At 32.8% G+C, this 26,433-nt stretch overlaps 2 protein-coding genes across 2 annotated transcripts; both read right to left on the bottom strand.

Annotated features, from left to right (window-relative positions):
• Positions 1-1,568: 1,568 nt before the first annotated feature.
• Positions 1,569-8,152, bottom strand: LOC126809652 (probable inactive peptidyl-prolyl cis-trans isomerase-like 6). The gene is made up of 8 exons (XM_050534322.2): positions 8,041-8,152; positions 6,177-6,272; positions 5,864-6,052; positions 5,670-5,732; positions 5,053-5,203; positions 3,976-4,032; positions 3,573-3,708; positions 1,569-2,234 (listed from the first exon to the last, which is right to left on the bottom strand). The coding sequence occupies exons 1-8, from the start codon at positions 8,122-8,124 to the stop codon at positions 2,117-2,119; spliced, it is 894 nt and encodes a 297-aa protein (XP_050390279.1). The 5' UTR covers positions 8,125-8,152; the 3' UTR covers positions 1,569-2,116.
• A 1,880-nt stretch (positions 8,153-10,032) lies between these two features.
• On the bottom strand, positions 10,033-26,408 carry LOC126809653 (staphylococcal nuclease domain-containing protein 1). Its single transcript, XM_050534323.2, has 22 exons — positions 26,105-26,408; positions 24,560-24,706; positions 24,195-24,318; positions 23,757-23,838; positions 23,234-23,394; positions 22,304-22,395; positions 21,687-21,845; positions 21,157-21,263; positions 20,877-20,967; positions 20,617-20,705; positions 19,535-19,652; positions 19,095-19,177; positions 18,313-18,496; positions 17,871-18,012; positions 17,385-17,494; positions 16,811-16,999; positions 15,486-15,621; positions 14,377-14,503; positions 12,896-12,962; positions 12,440-12,547; positions 11,972-12,223; positions 10,033-11,732 (listed from the first exon to the last, which is right to left on the bottom strand). The coding sequence occupies exons 1-22, from the start codon at positions 26,162-26,164 to the stop codon at positions 11,667-11,669; spliced, it is 2,694 nt and encodes an 897-aa protein (XP_050390280.1). The 5' UTR covers positions 26,165-26,408; the 3' UTR covers positions 10,033-11,666.
• Between the last annotated feature and the right edge of the window lie 25 nt (positions 26,409-26,433).

Genomic DNA, 26,433 nt, shown 5'->3' with positions numbered 1-26,433 from the left:
CTTAATTTACCATGTGGTTTAAATATTAGCATGGTCATGTGAATGTCACCACAACTAAGCTCAACCGGTTAATAGATCAACAAACAAATTTCATTATAGTTGTTAAATAGCCGATTATCTCTAGAGACTTTCAAATAGATATTGATTAGTTAACCCTTACCTTTGTTACACGAACCTCCTCAATATGACTAAAGGTAGAATCAAATATATAATACTGAAAACTCATTTATTTTGCACACTGAAGGAACCATAATATTCAACTGATGACATAATTATTATTTTTAACTTGCAACTGCATTCCATCTTATTTTGTGTGTAATTATAGTGTTCTTCCTATATTCTACTTGTATAATGTATATGTTTTGTAGTTTGGGAGTTTGGGAGTGACTTCCCACAAAATGCTATTGCATTTCAAATGATTTTGAATTTATCCTGATATTATGTATATATGTATTTGTAGCTTACGAGGGACCTATGGAAGATTAGTTTTTTTTTGCAAACTAAATACGTTGAATCATTAAATAAAGTTTTTATTATTATTATTGAAATTTAGTCTTACCAAAAAGAACAGTGGCCCAAAAATTATTAATATCATCAATTGTAACTTGTTTTATATAGATTTCATGGGCTCATCTTTTTCTGTCAGTCCCCTACAAGAGACCAACTTGCTTCTGTCTATCAACACATGATCAAGATGGCAACTTACCAAGGATGCTATTTCGCCTGTATATTCTGGACATGTCATAGCCATTTTCAAAATATTGGACCAGGAATATGAACTTACAATGTTGTTTTATTTAATAGTAAAAATAAATATCTAAAGAACACCCTTTCTCTTTTTGTTAATTTAAGGAAAATGTCTACTATAATTCTAGGGCATTAAGGCTTTAATGAATATGAATTTTGTTATTAAAAACATTTTGTCATTATAATCTTTGAATGGCATTTTGTCATTATGTTGGGCATGAATATAGAAACCACCATGTTTGCCCAGATACCTAACATAGGGTATGTATGTTAAATAGCTTTATGCAAGACAGCTAATAATATCTTTATATCCAAAAAATATTTGAAGCTCTAAAGGGCTAAGATTTTCAGATCTAATACATATATTGTCTGATGTATCCTTAGAATTGAATTAATATTATTTCCCCACACCACCACCTGATCGCATTCCCACCCAATATCCCCACAAGTTAAAAATGTTATTGAAATCACTTGACAAGTACAGCTGTCTAGTCATTCGAATGGGATGAAAAACAGAGGTCTCATATGTACACATTGGCAGGCACGTAAAAGATCCCTTGACAGTTGGAATTCGATATAAGAATAGGCTGTAGTGGCGCTGTCCGGGCAAAATTTCCCTCATAGCACACTGTATGGCATATGCCTGTCTTCATTAGCCCAACTCGGAGCAGAACAGTAGGACGTTAAACCCCATTTCATTTCATGTTATTGAAATCTCTAAAAACTCGAAGTCAATACACAGTAAAAAAAAACAAAACATTCTTTTAATAGTAGATATATTATCATCAATAGTTAAAATTACAGGAGAAAAAACAGTCTTATATTTTAACAAGTATCAAGTTTATGTTTCTTAATACATTTTAAAACCATTTTACTATATATTCCAAGTAACTTCAACTAAAATAAGCTCATAATAGAATTAGAAGTAGACCGTATAAATATTACATAGAAACATGAAATATTGAAATGAATAATAGTCAGCATTGAGGTAATTAACCAGATGTTAACATAAAGATACTATGTTAACTACAAGGACAATATTTAAACATATTGTATAAAGTTGTAACAAAAACAAAATAACAGAATGATTTATAAATAAATTAAATGATATGAATTTATTGCTCTGCTTCAGCTGTGAAAAAAAAAATGACAGATCTGCACAATCTGTTACAAAATATCAAGTTTTTACATGAATTTAGCAGTTAAAATCAAAGGCTTTAGTAAACCAGTTAAAAACTTTAATATCTCATATCCATTCATATTGCATTATGATTTTTGTAGCAACAAACAGAAATATCACAAATGTTGCAGTAATCCTATCTTAGTGTAAAACTGACAAGAGAAAACTTTCAAGATCAAGATGGTCAGATTAGAATTCATATGTACACACACCACTTTCTGTTATTTTAACTTCTTTTACAGGTCTTTCATTCATAGTCTCTTGTTCTTCAATCCTCTTCAGTGTTTCAGTACCTTCGATAACTTGACTGTAAATAGGAAATAAATATTATTTCAATAGAAGTTGATATATTCCACAAAAAATATTTCAAAGAGAGCAAGCTGGACCCAAAAAAATCAACCTTGAATCTCCAGATCATGAAACTGACCAAAAGAAAGAAATACCAAGGATCATCCCTCCTGCCACCATTCACTACATCTACACCCAATTTGCATAGGGGTATTCACTACCATATTTTGAAATAACAAAACTGTTAGAAATAGTACAGTAATCATTTTTTAAAGACATGTTACATGTACATAATATTTTTTCTTTTTATTTAACCCCCTTCTCCCACTAAATCCTACCTCCCTATGCAGGTATTTTGAACTTTAATTTTATAATTGGTTTGTAAATCAGCCAGATGGTATATATACTGGTACTAGAACTACTTAATATTCGTTAATGCTCCATAATCTGTTTAAAATCTTAGTTTATAAAAGATTTGAACAAATTTCCTCTGCTGAACTAGAAATTAGACACTTCTTTGTAAAGTGTCTCATAGCCTATGCTTCGGGTGAGTTTACTGTGCATATTTCCCAATACAGTTATTGGGATATGTTCTTACTTTGATTAAGTGTAGGCCTATCATTATTTAAATTTGATTGACATCTGTTCCTCATCTACATATTATCTCATGAATATATCAATCAGAAATGTATCTAAAATTAGCTAATGGTCATTATGTATGTGATGTAAATATAAATCAATAGTTCTATTATTTGGTTAAAGCAATTTGTATGAAACTTTAAATCTGATCTAAATCATAATTAAGGGAATAAATGTAACAATTATCAGATAGTTAATAAACCAAACAACCCATGCAATATATACTACATGCCAATCTATTGTACTAGAGATATTCATATAATGTACCATCACAAATATTTAGGTGGATTTTTTTCTGACTTTTATTACTATTGTTCAAGACTATTTAAATAACTCTCTCAGTCAACCAGGCCATTCTTTTTATGTAACTTTGCTAAATCCTCTTTTTTGAGACAAGCTATTTTTCTATTTCCAAAACACTCTGTTTAGGCAACAATATTAATATTTTGTATGCAATGATAAATCCATAGAAAGCTATTGAAGCCCGATAGATAAGTATAAGGCATATTTTATAAGGAAGAATTTCATCCTGTATCAATGTCATACAAGATCATGGGATACATCGTTTTGATTGAAAATTGCCCACTGCAAATCGACATGCATTTTATTGTAAAGAAAATCTGATCAGTGCCATTCAGCTCTCATGGAGTGTCACATTTACCAAAAATAAACAGGTAAATCTCCACAGAACAGTACATAATTATGTATTGGTACCTACCCAAATGCTACATATTTGGTGTTCATCCAAGGTGCTGGTTGAAGTGTAATAAAGAACTGAGAACCATTGCTATGTCTTCCTTTGTTAGCCATTCCAACTATACCTCGATTTACAAACGGAATAGCAAAATTTTCGTCTATAACAAAAAATGGCAAAATAAAAGCATGTAAGAAATTCATTTTAAAAAAAAAATCGTTGTAAGCTTCAGTCCTACATTATTATGGGTGCAGGCCCATATTTCACAGAATACTGGTTGATAAAACTATTTGATGATCCTGTGAAATTTGGTAACTTATCACCAACAGTTGTACAGGACTAGGACAAATATTTCTAAGAGTCGTATTTATTATTAATGTTTATTATTAAAAGTATGGTAGAAATTATTTTCAATCAAATTTTTTACCTTCAAATACTGTTCCAAAAGCAGATTCCCCACCATTTCCTCGACTGTGATAAACATCTAAAATTAAAAATAACAAGTTTGATTTCTTTAATTATTAAACAAATCTATAATAATAATGGTATATCTTGGAGAATGGTCCATAGGTTTACAAAATGTCCTGGGACCCACACTTGTTCTGTGAGTAAGGAGATCCCTGGTTCAATCCCGGTGTTGGCTTACCAACAATCTGATTAAAACACAGATCCTATTTCATTTCGTTTTTTTTACACTAGGATCTGGAAGCGTTGTTATATTACCAGCATTTTGGTTGAAGTCAGGGATAAGCCAATGAAACAGTCTGTTACAGCATGGAACTGTGGGTAAACCATTAGAAACACCAACGCTAATTGTTTAATCGATGTCTGACGTCAAAGGGTCAAAAGTCGCTTGTACGATCCGATACGCCCTTCAAGTACAACTTGTCAGATCTTCATGTAGTGTAGGTCATCGAAAGTATAAATAAAAAACATAATGAAATATAGATTTTCCAACATGCTTTCCCCTTGTCAGTGAAGTAGGATGGAGGGTTTGGTATGGAACAGGGTCTAGTTCATGGGATGAAAATCCATTGTTCTGTTTACACATTGGCTTGTAGGTAAAAGAAACCTTGGCAGTTGGAATTTGATGAAAAGTAGATTGAAATGCTGCTGCCTGGGCAAAATTTCCCTCATAGCACACTGCCTGGTATATACCAGTCTGCAATAGCTCAGTTGGTGCAGAAAAATAGTACATTAAACCACATTTTATTTACAAAGTTTTCACAAGGAAATGTATCAACTAACTCTCATTCTGGAGAACAGTTCACATATTCCATAATAAAACTATCTCATATTCCCAGAACTATTTTTACATTAATTACAAATATTTCAAATTATTAAAATAGTATTTATTCATAAAAGCACAAATGAAATATCATTCTATTTTTGCCCAAATTTGGAATGGAGATATTGTATTTTAGGAAAGAGTTCTCTATACTTTCCTTAGCCGCCTAATCCAAATCACAAATATCACCATATAACAGAAGAAGTCAAAACATACCACCACCCTGGATCCAACCATTGGGAACTATTCTATGGAATAGAGTATTCTGGTAACATAATTTACTGTCTGTTTCAATACATGTTCCTTTATCTCCTATACACAATGATTTAAAGTTACTACAAGTTTTTGGTACAATATCTGTAAATAGCTGTAAATAGAAAAACCAGACCAAATTATTAAAAGCAATGGACTGATTTAGTGATGAAAGATTGGATATGGTTTGATTATGAATTGATGATTTTATGCTGAATGGATTTAGTTTAATCGTTTGATAATGGATGAATTCGATTAATGGTACAAGAAAATGAATGGAAAATTTGGTTTCACAATAGGGAGAGAGAAATGGGTAATATGCAAAGGAACTAGGTCATTTCGGAGTTTTAACTGGTAACTCTAGTGCTTGCCACGCACATCCACTGGATCAAACTCTTACATGGACTACAGACCTTGTGACCTACATTACATGTGTTTGTGTCACACCACTCCAACATGACCCCACAGGGAAGAAAAAATGAAATTTCCCCTAGATGTATGCAAAGTAACTAAACAAAAATATTTTCAAATTATTCTAGTGGTTATTTAAAAATTAAATTCATCACTAATCAATTACTTACTTCTATGGTAAGCCTTCCAACTGGTTCATCTCCAATAGAAACATCTAGATAAACATATTCATGCTGAAATATGCAATGTTTATTTTTAATATTATACTTACAACATTACATAAAATTTTTTAGGATTTTCTTTTAATCAGAAAAATACTTCAACAGATTGGGAAGAAAAATATTCATATATATTATAAACATACATTTCTTGAATTGAGCAAATTTTTAAAACCTTCTTCTGTGAGGGTTTCGTATAAAGGTGTTGGACGAAATTCTTGAAATTGGTAGTTTTCCTCTGCCCATGTTAAGAATTCATTTGGACCACCTATCATCTGGTTATTTACGAAAGTTATTGCTGTCTCATTAAAAGACCAAGCTTCACCTCTCAACTCCTGAAAAAAAAATAGTGTAGTAATCAGGGAAATGAAAATATTAACTCTGACATGTAATGAACATTTACAAAGTTTCAGTGACTGAAAATATGATCTATTTTATGTTCTAGTAACTGATTTGTACCTTTTTCTTATTTTCTATGAACAGATCCCATTCGAACTGTACCATTCCTCTGATAACAGGTTCGTTGAAAATGCTTGGGTTCTGTTTGAATAGATCCTAAAAATAAAAATATAACATAATATATTAAAATATAGTAAAAGTATACATCAAGATTCTGTTGGATGTAAGGACAAGATATCAGAATCAGTTCACCACCAACAATATCTATACTGTATGTGCAGTGAACAAAATGAACCCCCAGAATATCAGAATCATAATCCAATATATTATCTGAATATCTCAGATAGTCATCTTGCTGACTATCTGATACTAAATTTGAACAAATTTCTGAGCTTGTTTTCGCAAATGCTAAACATTTATTATAAGTGAAGTGTTGTAAAAGAAGATTGGTACAAATAATACCATGAGATAATCCATACTATTACAACGTTGGTATAAATTATGCATTAGTTCATAACTGATGTCTACTCAGTTGCTATTTGCAGCCCTAGGTAATGAATTGAAATGAAATGCGGTTTAACGTCCTACTGTTCTGCTCCGACTGGCCTAATGAAGACTGGCATACTCCCATATATTGTGCAATGTGAGAAATTTTGCCCAGGCAGCAGCACTATGGCCTACTCTTATACTGAATTCCAATTGCAAAGGGATCTTTTACGTGCACGCAAATGTATACATCCAAACGACTAGACAAGGGGAAACCATGTCGGAACATCCCATAATGAACTATCTCGGCCAATGCAGGGATAGAACAAGCCTAGCGAGCCAGCTTTTCACCCACTAAGCCACTAAAGCCACCGTGCCCCCCCCTCCCCCAGGTGATGAGAACATAACAGAAGCAGACATCAGGTTAAACCATTTTCACTAGATGAAACTGCCAATTTAGTTAGACTCTTAGAGGTAAGAACGATAATACATATTGAAACAGTCAACTAAAAGCTATTTTTCTTCAGATATCTTAGACCCTTCTACACTATCTATGTTGGAATGGAACATGTGTCACCTGTCAGCAAAAATTTATTAACATTGACAATGTTTAAGTCAAAACAAAAATTACCTGTGTTTACGGTTACTCGGCCCTATTTATTTGTGCCCAAATTGCTGACCCTAATCTTTTCTCTGCTGTATAAAGTTTTCACACAGCAGAGAAAAGGTTTACACCGCGAAGAAAACTTTATATTATACCGCAGACAAAAGGTTTACATAGCAGAGAAAAGGTTTACCCCGCAAAGAAAAACTTACACCGCGGAGAAACCTTTATTCTGCGAAGGAAAGGTTTACACCGCAGAGAAAAAGTTTTTCATGTTTTTTCATTTATCATAGTTTTCACTGCAATTTGTCTTTTTTAAGTTATTATGAGGTAAATTGCTAGAAAACAAAAAAAAGTATAAATCAACGTATGGTACGAAAAGGCCACCGCAGTCGGCGTAGATCATTCTTACATCATCATTACTCTTTCGATCTCTCAGTCTCATCAAAACTTTCTCATCTTATTATCATGTAGCCTAACTTTATATTATCACCTCTATACCTTTTGTTGGAAAAATAAATAAATGCCGGTACTAATTTGCAATAAATTAATAGGCCTAGTACTAGGCCTAGAAATTGACATTATGGTACACGATTCGTGTACCAATGGTAAAATGTTTATTTTGTCTTAAATATTGGATATCAAAAGCCCATCTTTTTCCGGTAATGTTGATTTAATTTGACAAATAAATCGTGTTTTCAATGTTGAAGATTTTGGATGATATTGAGTTAGCTCATAATTTTTGATAATTAATAAATAAGCCGTAGAAAGGTAGGAGATGCACTGTTGAAAATATAAATGCACGATGTAATAGAAATGTGACAATATACATACCTCTGCACAACATTTTGCTCTTACAAAGTTAATATCGTTCAATAAACCGTAAATTTCCAAATTTACTGGAACCGACTCCGCCATGATGCTAGTTTCTATGGAGATGTAAATAATCACCGAAGGGAGAACACTCTGATAATATAACAAGTGCCCGTAGTATTGATCACCCAGTCTGTAAATAAGTGTAGAGAGTCCTCCATAATGCAGGATTAATAACACCATGGAAACCGCAAAAAATACAATTCCGTATGAAACAACATTGACGTTGTTTGTTTTTGTTATGTGTGTAGCTGAGAACAAATAATTCAAATTAAAAATATTTAAGATCAATAACTGAGCTAAATCTCAGCGGCGGCCTGAGGCTATTTCAGTATTTGCCTGAAAATTTTCTTTTGTCACCCAAATTTTCAGAATGAATTGATCATTAACTAAACCGAGTTTTCTACAAGTGTTATTGCTTTTATGATATATGGTCTCATTCTCTGAGGTTTGTGCCCGAAAAATGGACGGTTCACCGAATCTGGAGGAGGGGGGTGGGGGTGATAGGGCCGAGACTGATTTACATTCCATCCTTTCTATTTTTACTGTCATTTCTAATCAGCCATGCTTGGCGAAATACACAAAGGCTCGAAATTGAATGGCAGTCTTTGGCATCTGGTTATTCCAGTCTACATCAGTAGTAATTTCCTGTGTGTGATGTGTTTAGCCTCATTTATCAAGTTGCTTCATTACAATTGGCACTAGAAAGTATTCTGGCACGATTCGTGTGCCAATTTTAAAATTTTCACTTTGCCTTAAATATTTGGGATCAGAAGCTGGTCTTTTAACGGTAAAATAACATCAATGTTGCTAAATTGACCAATATGTCGTGCTTGCAATGTCGAAGACTGTGGATGATATTGAGAGAGAGAGAGAGAGAGAAATGGGGTTTAACGTCCACTCAACACAAACTAGGTCATTTCGGGACTAACATATGGTTTTAATTTTATTTCAATAATTCGCTTGCACGTATGGGTTTTTAGCAGTGGGAGGAAACCGGAGGACCTGGAGAAAACCCACGAGGTTGGACCCAACTCCTTGTCACGTACAACCGGGGATTCAAAACACGCCAGTTGACTCAATGGCAGGCCTTATGATACAGCACGCACGTGCTAACCATTCACGTGCTAACCATTCGGCCATCCAACCCCCCTGATATTGAGTTAAAGACTCTTTAAATATTGTAGCAAAATAAAAAAATATATATATACATGTATATTTATCAGGATCAATTTTATGACAGGGTTAATTAGTTCATCACAAAATTCAATTTATTTGAAAATTTGTTTCCAATGAAGGGGAATGGAAAAATATATTGACATTCAATTTTGAAAGTAACTATTATATATTGTTATTTGATAAAACAAACCTGGTCAGGTGTTTAAGTTAAAACATTATATTTATGGTCATGAATCTTAGAAACCACCACATTTCTCAGAAGCAACATTTGTAACATTGACTTTGTTGGCTGGCAACAAAGATAACATTTCTGTACAGTAAATAACAAGCATTATTCAAGAACATTAATCTTACCTACCAAGCCTAGTGTCCATTCAGTCACATAACCTAGGTTTGTGGCAGCCAGAGGCAGCAGACTCGAGTTTGTCACCCCCAACCCCATAAACATGCTTTCTAGCAGTAAGCAGGGTTTTCCTGACAAATAAAATTGTGGAAGGCGCATTGACTGGTATCCTTCTGGTGTCCCAACAGAAAAACAACTTATTTCATGTGCCTTAAGAGTCTTTAGACCCAAGTTGCCACCCCCTTTCCAAACAGGATCTGCATGCCAATGTATGTTAATTAAATATGTATACCACTTGACTGAAGGTATTACTGGAGGAAAATAAGCTATTTCCTACTAAGTTTAAGTGCCTCTGATTACAGCGTGCAAAGAAATGTTCCATCTCAGTTCGGATGAAACAAAGTTATCTAAGACAGAAAACAAAAACATCATCAGGATTGAAAGATAATTTATTTGATTTTCTTCAAATTGCTCTGTCAGATCAGAAAATAAACCTTTTGAATCATCAAAAAAAATATCATTTGGCTATTTTAACAATTACCATTTAGATATATCTTCATAAAATGCATATCAAAGAAAAATATAACATTGGCATTTAAACAGTAAAGAATCATTTAGGAAGTTTCATTCATAGCTACCATAATAAACAATATAATCTATATGTACATAATTTATTGTTACCTAGCTCTTCATAGAAATAAGATATTGTAAATTAATACATTTTAAATCACATCAATAGAAATTAAAGTTAATACCAGAATATGTAATAAAATTAAAGGGACATTTTATTGAATGAACTGTTTGATTGAACTTTATGAAATAACCATCAATATTCATTGTAAAAGAACTAATTTAATGTGATTCTTGACTTGAACTAACAAATACATAATCACACTGTTAAAATGAAATAATGTGTTATTTTTCAACAAAATGTCCCTTCAATATCCACTAGAAGTGTCTGGATGCATTGGTTCATCTTATAGTTTTATCCAGCATCCACTAGAAGTGTCTGGATGCATTGGTTCATCTTATAGTTTTATCCAGCAAACAGGCTGATCTTAAGTTCCCATTTCTCACCCGTGGAATGCTCTTTATTTTCTCAATACTGAATGTGAGTTATAGGAATGAACACTTGTAGATGACTTAAATAAATGATGTACAATTGTACATTTCTATAAATACAATAAATAAAAGAAATATCTTATCTGTTTTAACTGATGTGTAATAATTATTAACTTAAAGTAAGAATATATTAAATATATCATTACAAAAATGATTTTTTCCTCTATTAAATAAATCTTAACGCAAGCATTTCATTCCATAAAAATTAACTACTATATACAATTAACTCATCAAAAACAAAAAAGAGTTTTGACTGATCTGACAAGGCAATATCACTTATAAACCCACACCAACAAGTACAGTCAGAAAAACTTAATTAAACTGCATCATTTAGTGATAAGAAATGATGTTGAGCATGTAAAACAATGAAAGGGGTGTTTACAAGATTGAAACTTTTTAATGTATAATAAATTATTTCATAATTTAAAACCTATATAACCTCTTTTTTTAAATATTGCAATAAGAGTGACTCTAGATAACTATCTTAATTGAATAGACATACACTACTTTAAAATAATAGGTCTAGTATATCTTTAAATTCAACAAGTTATAATATTATAAGACACAGCTATTGAAGTTGATAAATATAAACCGTCGTTGATTACGATATGCTACAGAAAGTGCATTAAATGCTAACTGTAACAAATGACTTGTTTAAGTAGAATTATAATTTTCAGCCAAATATACATAAAATAGCTGATGAATTAAAATAGTATTCAATACATTAAGATCAACTTACAGCAATTACTCAAGACAAGGTTATATTTTAAAGAGAAGAAAACAAATGTGCATGTTTAATGAGGTTTCCTGAGTGTACTGTAAAAAGATTCATACAAAATAGTCCAGAGTCTTTATTTCTTTAAAAATTGATTAAATATCCTAACTTCCACTTGTGTTAATTCAGCAGGGCAGTAGTAAAGTCATGCTGTAATAGACTGCAGCTTTATCGCTTGTAACCAAATTCTTTGGCATCATCTTCAGTGAAATCACCATAACGCCATAAATTACGCTGTAAAATAAGTATGAAATAATAATCTCTGAATTATAAGATTTCAATGAAAGAATTTGTATAGAGCAACAGGTTAATGAATAATTACCACATTTTATCTAGACTTTAAACATGAACTTTGTATAATTTTTTAATGAAGTTCCCAAAATCATAATATGAATGATTATATATTTTCAACAAGTAATCGTACATGAATAAATAAAATACACTCATCTGATATAAGACTCATTATTACTTACTCGCTCAGATTTGGCCTTTTCTTGAGCCTTGGTGTAATCTCCCACCATCTTAGCTAGCCGCCTTTCTCTTCTCCTTTCAGCAAGAAGATAACCTTGTGATATCAATGATTGTGCCACATCATCTTTAGTATCAGGATACTGTAATGATGCATGTTCTGGCATACCTGGTAATTTATACTCCACGTTTAACGAGAACTGTTTATTGACTATTTCGTTAAACAAAGCATCTTCTGCATCTCTTTTGGCATCAGGCTAAAATATAACAATAGAAAGATTACCGTAAGATTACCATTCCAAAGAATATAATCATTATTTGATTCTTGGATTTGAGAACAGAAGATATTCTGAGTTGATGCACATTAATGGTATAAGTGCTTGAAGATATTTGAAATGGTAACAACATACAGCTAGACAGAAGAATTGGTCATTAAATTCTAAGTTGATCTATGTATTATCTATAGTACTTACATCAGATGGTAAAGCTATACAAGCCAGTGAATATTCTACTGCTTGAGCTGGTAATGTCTGATAACTAGATGGTAAAGTCGCCACTTCAGATGTTGATGTAACTTCTTTCTGTTAATACAAATATATTCAATTATTATAGCAAATTCAGGTAGGCAATACATTCGTTTGCAATTATTACAATCATGGCATCATATCACAATACTGGATGACACTAAAGTAACAAATACCGGCATACTTTTACTCAATTTTGTGTCTTGTTTTGTTTATGCATGTGCCCTTTGGTCGCGTGTTTTGTTTTTGTTTAGGAATGTTGCTTTGTTAAGGTGCATGTGCTTTGGTTTTGGTTGGTTGATTTTTTTATGTTAGAAAGTACAACAACACATAATAAATAAAACAGCACTCTCTATATTCATTATATATCTAATTTCATTAGTTCATATATTAAATATAACTTACATTTCCATAATCTATAAATTTAACAGTTACTGTAACTCCATCTACTCTTAAAACTTTTGCTCTGTACCTGAAAGAACATCATTAATAATTAAAAATAATATTCAAATTAGTACCAGTTTGAATTAATCAAGATGAAGTGACCCAAGTGCATACATGCCAACCTGAGGAGATTGAAAATCAGAATGCCTTGTATTGAGGGTAGAGCGCGGACCGCAGGTCCAAGTTCGATCGGTGCAAAGCACCGTGACTGCTGGAGGCGCCGCAGCACCTTTTTAAAGCAGTACCTTGTATTATTGGATAAAAACAGCTGGTGATTTGGGTCCATGCATCTGAGGTTTTTTTACCTATTTATATACGAAAGACTAAACAAAATGCGAATTCGTCGCCTCTACGCGAGGACGTAATGGTTCCTGGAAATTCTTTGCCGTAAGTTTCCCGGTATTTTTGTCTGACATTTGTTTTGGAAGCCATTTTGTTTGTCTTGACGACCGACACGGAAGTAGAAGTTGTAAATTATTTATACTGGGTTTTATTTATAATTGTAATTTGGTTTTTTTTCACACATGGAAAACAGCTTGAAAACATTTTTTATCAAGTCAGAAGGAAATATGGCTAAGAAAGAAGCAACAACGTAACTGGCAACTAACGGTAAACCCGCCGTGTACTGTCCGAGTGTGTGTATGCGAGAATGGCTCCGCGTAGCAAATAATATCCGCGAAGCAAATAATATCCGCGAAGTATGCAAATTAGGCACGGCCTATGACAAAATAACCACATGACATTTTAATCTCGATTAGTCCAGACATATTAGCTTATTCCATTTTATATTAATAATAATCGAGAAAACTGGAGACATGTTTTCGGCTATTTCCGTCGTTTTACCGCGAATTATGCAAATTAGACACGGCAAATGACGGAAATAACCACATGACATTTTGATCTTGATTAGTCCAGACATAATAGCTTATTCCATTTTATATTAATAATAAGGAAAACATGACACATGTTCTCGACTATTTTCGTTGTTTTACCGACTCATACTACGACAAACAGTATCGCCATCAGATTCACAACAAACAGCGAGAATGCCGAGACAGTCGTCAATGTAAAAATAAAACGAGAGGGATTTTATCAATCAAAAAGGTCAGGCATGAAATATAATAAATTTCTTCCAATAAATTTTAAAAAATGGAATTATAAAGAGTAAAATCGGAATTCAGAATTAGACTCAGAAAATCGGAATGATTCCGACAAAATCGGAATAGTTGGCATGTATGCAAGTGGCTATTTATTTATAAAGCCCCCCCAAAAACTGCAAATTAAATTGTTTTGGCCTGATTATTAGAAATCTGTCTCGTGTTGTTAAAATTGCAAAAAGTCATTTCCAGCATTCATGGTCTTGCATTAATTAAAACAGGTAACAGTGATTTCATGACATTCATTTTTATACAATATACTGACGGGATATTCATTTAACATACCATTGTCCGTCAGCTGAGAATTTAGCTGCGCACAAATCACCAGTCTTAGGTTTATAGGCCCCGGGAAGAGGAGGGTTAGCTTCCATATCTTGACGTAGTTGTTCCATCATTTTTTCTAACTGTGGTCCTGCAAAAAAAATAAATATTAGACATGTATTTACAATTCATTAAAGTTCATAATAAACGTCCGTTCAAGTGTGTTTCTCAGATTGTCCAAATGATTCCAATTATCCAAAGCATCAATCAGAATTATACCAACAAAATTCTAATACCCCAAAACATACTATACCCTCTATACACTTAATATAATAACACCCATGTTCCATTAAACATATTCAGGTTGTTGTTTTAATACTATTAGAGTACTTGATTTTAATTCAAATTAGACCTTTTTTTTTAAAATGTTATTTACAGTTACACCACAGTAAGTTCTAAGAATATCTGTATGAAGTCTGTATTCGAATGACTAAACTTGACCCTCATTTAGTCAATGAATTGAAAACATACCTTCCATCGGTCTTAATGATTGTATTCAATCATACTGGCTCAAGTTATGCTTTAAAAGTAACTGATAACTGACAAATAAGTGGTTAGATCTATTTAGAATAGTCTAACAATATATCCAAGTCAGAAAAAATTAAACATCTAATTTTGATAGAGAGGGAGAGAGAAATGGGGATTAACGTCTACTCGACACAAACTAGGTCATTTCGGGGCTAACATATGCTTTAATTTTATTTCAATAATTTGCTTGCACGTAGGGGTCTTTAGCAGTGGGAGGAAACCAGGGGACCCGGAGAAAACCCACGAGGTTGGACAGGCGACCCTACTCTTTGTCACGTACAACCGGGGATTCGAAAGCACGCCAGTTGACTAAATGACAGGCCTTATGATACAGCACGCAAGCATTAACCATTCGGCCACCCAATCCCCCCCCCCTAATTTTGATAAGATTGCGAGTACTTCTGAGTTTCATCTGCTGTGAAATGACAGTAATTATCAAGTGTTGATCAAGTTATTGTTCCTTCATGCTACAGATAAATGGAAGTTGCATTTTTAAAGGTTCATTCATACTAACATGGTAATTCTATAAAATCTGTGAGCCTTACCATTATCAACATTCTGTACATAGAAAGTGAGAGCCTCAGTAACTTCTGTTACTATAACTGTTTTGTAACTAATTTTTCTATCTGTTGGTTCTTCTTTAATTTCTTCTTCCTTTGGTTCTTCGTAATTTGACCAGATCTAGATGAAATTTAGTACAATTTTAACAACATTTAAAGAAACTAGAAATTTTTTTTTTATATTTGGTCCTCCCTCTGTTTCATAACTAAGTGTAATTGATTGAATTTATTTATCACTATTCACTAAAATATAACAGAAAATAAAATATTGCTTAAAAAATGCAAAAGATCATCAGCAATTTTAATTCAAGTTTCTGTCATCTTTATCTATATGTTTGAATATAGAAATAGGGAGATCAACAGCAGGGCTGTCGGTAATTTTTCACAGATGATTAGCAGCACTGCTAATCAAAAAGTCCAATTTTGCCATATTTGATTAGCAAATTTAAAAATTGATTAGCACTTTTTCAGTTTCAAATCAACTTAAAACACCTAAATAACAAGATTATTTTAATTTTAATTGATAGCAAATGATTAGATTTCATTCTTAAGATTTTTTTAGAATGTTAGCACTTCTACAGCTAGCTGTGAACATTTCTGAATGAATGTAGACTTTTGTTAGGCCTTATGTCTGAAGCCAATTCTTGGCAGTGGCTTCTTATTTCTTCGTTAGAAAACAATTTCGTCTGCTTTTTATCGTGTGTTATTATTTTTGTTCAATCGGAAGCACGCGGTATTTTACGAATAATCTCGATTAACTAGACGCACGCGATATAAACAATTATAGTGTACGGGAATTCTTACTTTGATTTCTCACTTTACAATACGTTTACACGTATTTATTTTTTATATTTTATTTACAATACGTGGGGGATACACTGAATTTATTTTTTTTCAAATTGAATACTGATATAATTACTCGAAATTGACATGTCTCGCAACGTGAGTGGTACTACTTGATTCCCTATTTCCGGTTTAATAGTTATGTCCCTGTATTATATAGTATCATGAATTGAGTCTGGGTAGTTCGAGAAGAAAATGTCACACGGAGAATTCCGTTTTGTTTATAAAATTTATTTGATATTTTATACGTGTTGAAAGTGTTGAGAAATGTGGATAAATCTTTGTGTCAATATCCAAAATGACAGGCATATTATTGATTCGCAGTTACTGCGAATCAAAAACGTTAAATTTTAATTTTTGATTAGCATCGGACAAAATATGTATCGCAAATTGCGCTGCGATACTGGTTGTCGGCAGCCCTGATCAACAGGTATATACATTTGACATTCATTTATTCCTTTACTTACATTAAGTTTTTCTTTTTTGGCTTTGTCTTCAGCTGCCTGCAATACTTTATAATAATTACTTCTTTCTGCTGAGAAATGTACTTTAGCAAGACCAGCTTCAACTAAACTGACTGACAGATTAATATCATCAACAAATAACCAACCTATAAAATTACCTCCCTTATCTATCGTTTCTACTTCCACGTTTACCTGAAAATATAAACAAACATTTAACACTTTAAAACTCATCAATTTATAAAAGAAAACCAATCACCTCATTCATTATGGTCAAAAAATATTAACCCATCCAAAGTCAGTCAGCTACTGAAAAAAAACTATTTCTGAACATCGCTGTCAAGGTTTTATTTAATAGTTTAGATTACTATTTAAAGAAGACATTTGTTTCAGGTCGTATTTTCTTTAAGTTAAAGAAGGAAATGGCTATTGACAATCTGGTGGCATTTATGCTAACAGTTTGGTCATTTTGAGACTAAAATTCTCTTTTCTTGGGTAAAAAGTGCAATATGTGGACTTCCAAAATAAATGGTAAGTGGTATTTGATGTTCTCAAATCTTTTACATTTTCATTCACTTACTTCACGTTGAAGACATAGTTCTTTAGTAAATGCTAGAGCCTCTTCACCAAAAGGATCAGCAGGTACTGTTACTCCACCCTGTGGTCGAGCTCCTCTTGGACAATCAATGCCTAAAATGAAGTTAAAATCATAGTCATTTTTAAAATTTCTGATATATCTAAAGTCAAGTGAAAAGAAATGAAATGGTGTTTAAAAACCTCCCACTTTTTTTGCACCAACCAGGCTAATGAAGATAGGTATATGAAATGCAGTGGCCTGTGAGGGAAATTTTGCATGTATCTCTGCATAATCTTTGTCAAATTCTAACTGCCCAGGGTTTTTTTCCTTATATACATGCCAACATGTTCACGTGACCTCAAATTCTCATCCCATTTGAATAAAACTAATGTAATGGTACCGACAGATTCAGAACTTGTTATGAGTAAGGTATTACTGACATTTACCTGATACAAGTAATGTAATGAGACAGGTAGATTTAAAACTTACCTGATACAAGTAATGTAATGAGACAGGTAGATTTAGGTAGATATAAACGTAACCTAGAACCACTAGCAATAAATTCAACCAAGCCTTCTGTTTTACCAGCCCGTTGTAATGAAGGAAGAAACTGCTTTGATTTCATTACATCCTGAAATAATTATAGTATTCATAGAATCAGAACATATGTATATCTAACAAATTGAATAAAGCTAACAATGAAATTAATCAAGTTATTTATTTTTCACTTCCTGGTAGCTTTATCAAGTAAAACAAACTACAGCTGATATAAGATAATGAATTGAAACATAAATAATCTGTAATAAATTGAAGATCTACTTGGCCCATGCTTTGAGTCAAACACAGGACATTCTAGTAGAGAGTATATTGACCACCACACCCCACTCTTTTAAAGCACTGATGTATACACCAAGACAAACTGTATACTTACTCCTGATAAATCTGCTACTCTATGAATTGGTGCATCTTTCTTAGCGTGTAATCCAACCATCTTTTTTTGAGCTCGAGCTTCAGCTGCTAGTAATAAATCATAGTGTGCTGATCGCTGGTCATCATCTTGTCTATATCTGATAACTGTAGCTAATCCTTTACTGATTATAGCTTCACCTACATTACTGTAACATTATAACATTCTTCAATAACTACACAGTTAAGGTTATTAATTGTCACTTGACAGATTCTGAAATGGTCCTATTCTGTTCAGCATTTTACACAGATATCATGAATTGTTCATTTGCGCAACATATATCATTCACTACCAAAGATATAAACAAGCCAGTGATGGCTTTCTTTTTAATCTGATTGAATCCAATACCAGATATTATATATTTAGGTTTTTGCTTTCTTAATTTAAATCTTAAATAATCAATCTGAGTACATTTTAATGTTGATTAAGTTGTGAAATATTAGATATCGTCCGAAAAAATGCAAGAGCAGGAACATAGACTTTTATTAGACTGTGTACAAAATTTAGGATAAATCAGCCAATCCATTTCTAACATCTTAAATCACACTATACATTGATGAAACTCAACAAATGTTCATACAAAATATGTTAGTGCTTTGAATTTCAATAATTAAGGATTATTCTGGGGTTAATTCTGAATATATTATACAAAAATTATAACAACAAAATGTCATGTTTTAGAAATAAGCATGAGTAATTATATTTATAAATTATAAAATGTGTAAGTTTATTTCATATTTACTTACATTCCACCAATGGTAACGGTACAACATGTCTTTTCAGGAAAGCCTTGATTAGCTGGCTGTACATAATCTACTTCAACATTTACCTAAATAAAAGTAATATATATTTAAGAATTGAAATGAGGTGATGTGTCTCAATATAGATGGTTATTTTGTTTAAATCAACAATGGGTAATAGGTACAATCTGAGAAGGATAGCATTGTTTGCACCTACAGGCTGTTCCAGAAATAGATGTCACAGTTACTCCCAGCGAGAGCACTGCCTTTATCTTACTATTGGTGGTTATATCATTTGTAACTTGGCCTACACAATATGTGTATTGACAGTTGTGCGATGTGTTGTCTTCCTGAACTTATTATAGATGTGTACAATCTCTCAAGCTCATGATAAAACAATGGGATAAGCAAAACTCCTCTCTCAGGTGAAAAACTGAATATTATACCTTTTTGCCTGTAAGTTTTTTTCTTAAGAATTCCCTCGCTTCAAAAAGATATGGTACGTCATATAATGGTCGAGATCTTTGCTTTGGATCTTTATTTTCATTGTCTTGGTTTTGTGCTCTGAAAAAGAAATGAAATAAACATAAGAACATGAACTCAAAATTAGAAATAAAATATTCATAAAAAGAAATTTTTTGATCACAGAAACCCAATACATTACATGTCAAGAGTTTTGCATATTTTATAATGATTGAAATTTAACATTTTAAGACTAACATATGGTAATTATTAATTTCTATGATTAAATAGGAAATATGAGGTAGAAGAATTCTCCTGTCAAAAGACAAAACCTAGTAACTCACTTTTTTATCAAAATTGAGTTAGGACCAAATTTGTAAGCAGTTACACCCATGACACAACCTAGCAACTTCCTTCATTTGCCTAGTATACCACAGCAAAACCTAGTGACTCAATAGTCAAATCAATGGATGAGCCGGGGTTTAATATTCATTCATTACGTTTTCCTTTGTTTTCTCAAAATAAGAAAAAAGTGAGTTACTAGGTTTTGCCTTTTGACGGGAGAAATGAAATACGTATGATTTAACATCATCACACATTTTTTAAAACCCTAACCATGTGATATCAAACAATATGTAGATTATGATTCAACATCATCACATGATTTTTTTGTACCCAAACCATGTGAAAACGAATACAAAAGGAGTTCTAAAACAAAAGAATATATAAATAAACTTATTGCATAAGTCAAGAAGTTTTTATATGGCGTATACAGACCCGTAGCTAGCCAAATAATGTTGGGTGTGTGTGTGTGTGTGTTTGGACCAAACAGCGATGTTTCTGTCGACTCAATTTCCAACTGTCAAGGGTTCTTTTCTGCCCATGCCAACATGTTCATGGGTGGACCTCATTTGTTTGTTCCATCCTAATGACTAAGCACACCTTTCTTGTCATCCACACAAGTACCACCCCTTGAGAGCTGCTATAGGTTCTTCTTGTAAGACATGGGGATCCAACACCGGGACATGCAGACCCCAATGATATAAGAAATAGCTATACTACCTACCGTGGTGGTTTAATGCTGGATAAGAAGATTTTCTTATAACCACTGTCTAATTTTATTAACATGCTATCACCTCCAACTACTTCTACTACCTATAAAATAATAAAAGAAAAGACCTTAGAATTTCTATTTTATGTTTGTGTGTTCTATTGTGATCAAAATGTTCTATCATATTATTTTATTATCAGGGAAGCTGTCTTCACTGCATGCATTATACACAGCTGCAATATGTGGCAATAATCTTTTAATATAAGAAACTGTACCTTTCCAGAGAAAGACTTTTCTTTTAAATTCAGACTACTGGTAGATGGGGTATAATCTTTCCAAATTCGAGCTTTCTTTTCTTTAGCAACCCTATATAGAAATTGATAATAAAGAATACTAGCATCTCTTCACCAATAAATGTAGTAATAATTTTTATGCAAACAATAAATCTTGCTTTTCTTCATAAAATAATATATTAAAATGCATTTTTAAAAAGTAGTTCTTAGCAGCCTATTTTGAATTTATGACATAGCACCAATATTTAAGAAAATAAATTACTTTTCTGCTGTTCTTAGTTTTTCTGCTCCACATGTAACAACACCCATACTCCAATCAACACATCTCGCAAAACCCTCTCTCAATAATACTTCAGCTATATTACCATTCTATAAAAATACATTTTAAAAGATAAAGTTAACAAAGACAAAAAGAAATACTTTTTATTTTTATCCAATAATCATTTATGTGTACACAAATGTACACACCAGAGAGAGAGAGAGAAATGGCGTTTAACGTCCACGCGACACAAACTAGGTCATTTCGGGACTAACATATGGTTTTTAATTTAATTTCAAGAATTCGCTTGCGCGTAGGGGTCTTTAGCAGTGGGAGGAAACCGGAGGACCCGGAGAAAACCCACGAGGTTGGACAGGCGACCATACTCCTTGTCACATACAACCGGGGATTCGAAACCACGCCAGTTGACTCAATGACAGGCTTTATGATACAGCACACACATGCTAACCATTCGGCCATCCAACCCCCCCTGCACACACCAAATGTTAACAACATGAACATAGTCCACTTACTGGATGAACAACAGTACCAAGTAAATTTTGATTAGAAACACCCTCTAATATAATCTGAATATCTCTCTGTAACAAACGGGATTCTGTGTAAAATCTAGCCTCTTCAGCAAATGGTTCTATTATTTGTTTTCCTTCAGAATCTTGTCTAAACATAGGACACTGTAATTAAAAAGTTAAAAGTATTCAATACAGCATATTGTTTCTAGTTTAAGTGATAGCAAATCACCATGTTCATTGTCAGAGAAAGAGGTTGGCAAATTCTTATGAACAGCTTGTAAAGTATACAAAAGATTTTTGGTTTTTTTTTTGCATTTTGGAATTCTTTAATCTGTTATGTCTTTCTTTATAAATCAAGTGCAAAGCATTTTAATAGGTTTTTTTTTTTTTGGGGGGGAGGGGGGGGGGTAATTTTTTCGGTGATATTTATTTTGTCAGTAACACAATTATATTACTATGTTGGGGCTTTGTAATGGTATCAATATGTCATATCTAAAATCCATCATAATTAAGTTTTTGCATCACATCCCTTTAAACTATGTCAAAGAACAATATCGCTAATATTTATGATAAAAATAATAAATTTCATTAAAAAAAAATTTCAACAGTAAACCAATTACCTTGATGCCAGATAACATCACTGTGACATATTCAAATGTTGGAAGTAAAAATGCTCTAACAGTACATCCATCTCTTACATGTTCAATCACAGCTAAAACAGAACACATATGTGATGGGATCATTTTTAAATATAGGGTTTAGCCTGGTGTACATACACAGAACAGGGTTTCCCAATCTGGGATCCATAGATCCATTAACATGAACTATTTTTTAGAGGTGAGCCAAGTTGAAGCAGTTCAAAGGGTATATTGTGTGGGTGAAAAAAAAAAGAGAGTAGAATTCAGTATGAAATTGTTGGTATTCGGAGAATGAATTTCAGTCAAATTATTTGGAATGGTGATCATCTTGCAATGAGTTGATGTACATGTACCATAACGGTACATGTTAGGGTTTAGTATAGATTTATGTGAAAAGTGTTGTCATGCATCATTAAGTCCAAATGCCCCAAACATGGAAAATCTGACAGAACAGAACAACTGGAAAAGGCAGATGTCCCAACGGGTCTGCGAGTGGAAAAAATTGGGAATTGACATAGAATAAAGTTCAAATGAAATCTTGACGATTTTAATCATTAGAAATTATAAAATCAGGGCATTGTTGGCTGATCTGACTACTTTTTTAGGCAGCCCTTTTTTCACAAAGATGATACCAGAAATGGAAAATCTCTTTGAATAAACAATGGTGTGATGGGCACTAACCCTAACCCATAATCCACATACAAACCCAAGACTGAAAGGGGGAAAATGGAGAGCCTTCACGCGAAGGAGGGCCGGCGGGTTAGTTAGGATTTGAAAGGGGTTAAAAGAGAATGGATAAAAGAGAAGAAAAACAGAAATGAAAAGATGAATAAAAAAGTAGTCAGATCAACCAACAGTGCCAAAATCAGATTGGATAATGTTTAAAATATGCAATGAAAAAATAAAATTTACCATCAATAGGCTTATTGTGATGTGAGTCCACAAAGTGTCTGGGGTTTTCTATCACCCATTTGATATCTCGTACATGTTCTGAATCTTTGCTATCTCCAAATTTTCCTTTCTTAGACTGGGTTGCTGCCTCCTCTAATTGAATAAGTCTTTGCTGCGCTGGGCTACAAATAATAAATCAATCAGATTTTACTCAATGTCACGTACAAGGCTGGGATCCAAACCATGTTGTCTGACACAATGATAAACCATGATATATAATGTGCATGCAATAGGCCACTTGTCTAGACACCCTCCTTGCTCTTTATGTAATAAGCTTACTTATTTCTAGAACACTGCCATACAGATGAATTTGCTTGGGGTTGTTCTTTTTAAATGAACAATCAGAAACTTTCTGGTTATTCAAACTATCAAAATAAACTATTTCATTACTGTATTTATTTTGATGTCGAAGAGATCAAGAATACACAGAATCACCAGCTGTCACTTAGGGACCATGTAAAGGAAAAATATTTTAATATCTTACTCATCCGATTTCAATCCCATTTTTCTAACTTCAACAAATCCTTCCATGATCATGGCTTCTGTAAGATTTTCACCAGATGTGTCTGAAAAGGAATTTTTTTACAATTATTAACCAAATAATGTGAACAACTCAGAAGTGTGCTGACACAGATAACCAGCTGACAGATCAAGCTGTAAAGAAAACATAAATTTTTAAAATTTACTTTAACAATTCCGAATAACTTTGCAAGATACATGTAACCAAGTAATTCTTTTCATTATTTATACTTTGGTTCTTCAAACACAAAGGAATAGGATCAAGCTTCTAGGTCATGAATACCTCATATTATATTCATTAAATAAACCAATATACAAGAATGAACCTTGTTTAATTATCAACTAACAGTATACACAGCCCTTCAAGTACATCTAAAGAACTGGGATACATTAATAGACCTACCTTTTCCCAAATACACACATCCATATTCTCGACCAGTTCCTGGTGCTTTATATTCCACAGTAAATGCTACTTCTTTTCCAATTACTTTCTTCCTTAGGAATTCTCTTGCCTCCCAGGCCCATGGCTAAAAAAGGCATTTGTTAAGAAGAATAATTATATTCAAAAATATTCTATGTACAATATTTGTTATAAGAAGTAAATGAATTGCAATGTAGTGTTCCGGAGTAGAACAAGAATTTACCTCCCACCCTAAGAAATCAGTGTCAAACAAAATTCAAGTTTGTAATTTTCTGGTATATAAATTATAAAATATAATTTTACTTCATTGGGAGGGACAATACACATTGTATGTTGGAATAGCTTACCTCATCTTTCGTTTCTGAACCTTCAACATTAGGATTAGCTCTCCTTGCCAATTTAGGGGCTTGAATATTTGAAAAACAAATTGTTCTCTCTGGTGGTGGTCCACCTTTTGGTTGTCCTCTGATTACTAAGGCATCTCCAGAGAGGACCTGAAATATAAAACACAAGGTAAATGTTGAACAATGTTTGCTAAATTTTGTATAAGAAAGATTTTCAAAGTCAATACACAACAAAAAATTGCTGTTAAGACAAATGAGATGTGGCAGTCAAACTCATCGATCAAATGCAAAAAAACAGAGGGTAAGTCGATAGAGGACGTCCTATATGGGACGTCTGACACACTACTGTTATCTTTAAAAACATCCGAGTAATCAGCGCAAGTTGACAATCTGTGCACAAGTTTGATACAAGCAGATGTAACACTATCTTAGTATAACAGAGATCAGTTTCGTAAATATATGCTTTATTTACATAGGAACAGAATATAACATTACTACATCAATACTACAGATACTAGACTATACTGGAAATAAACTACATCGGAACACATATAACTATGTTAAATCGTAACTGTCAGTAGACTCCTGATTATATACCTTCGGACACATGGTCATACATGCAATTGTCTTTTTATCTCATCACAGCATGCTTACTGACCAGAACGTATATCCTTTGAAGTAAAGCGGAACATGTTCACAGATCATATGTAGTTTGTAAATGACATATGGGATTAATTACATGTTTAATTAGAACATCGCCAGTCCGTGCCTTAAGAGAAGTTTATACAGAGTTAAAAAGTCAATATCATATATTATCAGCTGAGGCCATAAAGTTCTACGCACCTAAATGACCGTTCAATTTGATGAAAGTTAAAGAGTACTTTGTTACAAAGATTACAAACTGCACAGACTGAGTAACTTTGCACAACACGGCAGCACAAATTGCAATCTGTCCAAGGAGTGAAGAATGCGCCCAACATAAACAAGGGAATATCATTTATAATATTTCAGATCCCCAAGGAAAAAATCACTGTAATTTTTTTTTTTTTTTTTTAAATCTTTAAGAATTCAACATATAGTATAACCAAAACAGATTTCGGATATCCGACGAGGTGACACACACACATTGAATTTGTCCAATTTGACTTATAACAAAACTAACAATACTTTAAAATTTTGCTTTAAATAACATGATGATCATGATCATCAGTAAAGAAAAGATCAGCGTTATTTATTGCCTAAATGACCTATATTCTGATTTCATTTTATTATAATTGTTACTTTAATTTATTCAATTATGTTCACAGAGTAACTGATCCTTATTTCCATCAAATATTCGTTATAGAACATAGTTTTTAATATCAAAATAACTATCCATATGGCAAAGATCCCGTTTGTTTACACAGTTATACATATGATGACATGACATGTGTTTAGAGTTGGAAGTTTAAAAGCCCACGTGAAAATATAACAGAAACAGGCTTAATTTTCTAATAAAGATAACATCTAACATCAGATAAATGTGGACATTGTGAGAAAATATATCACCTGTTTAACAATTCCACGCTGAATTGTAGCGGGTTGTTGTGGTGGGGCTGCTGCACTCATGACGGCGTATACCCAAAAGAGAGGTAGGTGAAAAGGAAGGAAGTGGGTTTTACGAGCTGTGCAGTCACGTGATCTACTAGTTGGCTGTTTTATGTGGCAAATTGCATAATTAATTGAACAATAAAACGTTTGACAGCTTTATTCAGGACCAATTAAAGGGTGTGGATTCCAACAAAGATATTAATTGTCGTTTTTTGGGAGTAGAAAGGTGAAAACGCTGCAGTCACGTTGATGATGTGGCGTCTACCATGTTACTGCCCCACAGTAAA

Source organism: Patella vulgata, chromosome 2 (assembly GCF_932274485.2).
Source record: "Patella vulgata chromosome 2, xgPatVulg1.2, whole genome shotgun sequence".
Classification (NCBI taxonomy): Eukaryota; Metazoa; Mollusca; class Gastropoda; family Patellidae; genus Patella; species Patella vulgata.
The sequence above is the reverse complement of the archived record's forward strand: the minus strand, read 5'-3'. Positions and strand labels throughout refer to the sequence as shown.

Excerpts from the sequence above, each read along its gene's own strand:
- LOC126809652 (XM_050534322.2), bottom strand. The coding sequence starts at position 8,124 with ATGGCGGAGTCGGTTCCAGTAAATTTGGAAATTTACGGTTTATTGAAC. Across the intron at positions 4,033-5,052 it reads TGGTTGGATCCAGGGTGGTG|ATGTTTATCACAGTCGAGGA; the intron begins GTATGTTTTGAC and ends TTTTAATTTTAG. Across the intron at positions 3,709-3,975 it reads TTTTGGAACAGTATTTGAAG|ACGAAAATTTTGCTATTCCG; the intron begins GTAAAAAATTTG and ends TTTTTGTTATAG.
- LOC126809653 (XM_050534323.2), bottom strand. The coding sequence starts at position 26,164 with ATGAGTGCAGCAGCCCCACCACAACAACCCGCTACAATTCAGCGTGGA. Across the intron at positions 24,707-26,104 it reads AGCGTGGAATTGTTAAACAG|GTCCTCTCTGGAGATGCCTT; the intron begins GTGATATATTTT and ends TTTATATTTCAG. Across the intron at positions 23,839-24,194 it reads ATGTGTGTATTTGGGAAAAG|ACACATCTGGTGAAAATCTT; the intron begins GTAGGTCTATTA and ends ATTCCTTTTCAG.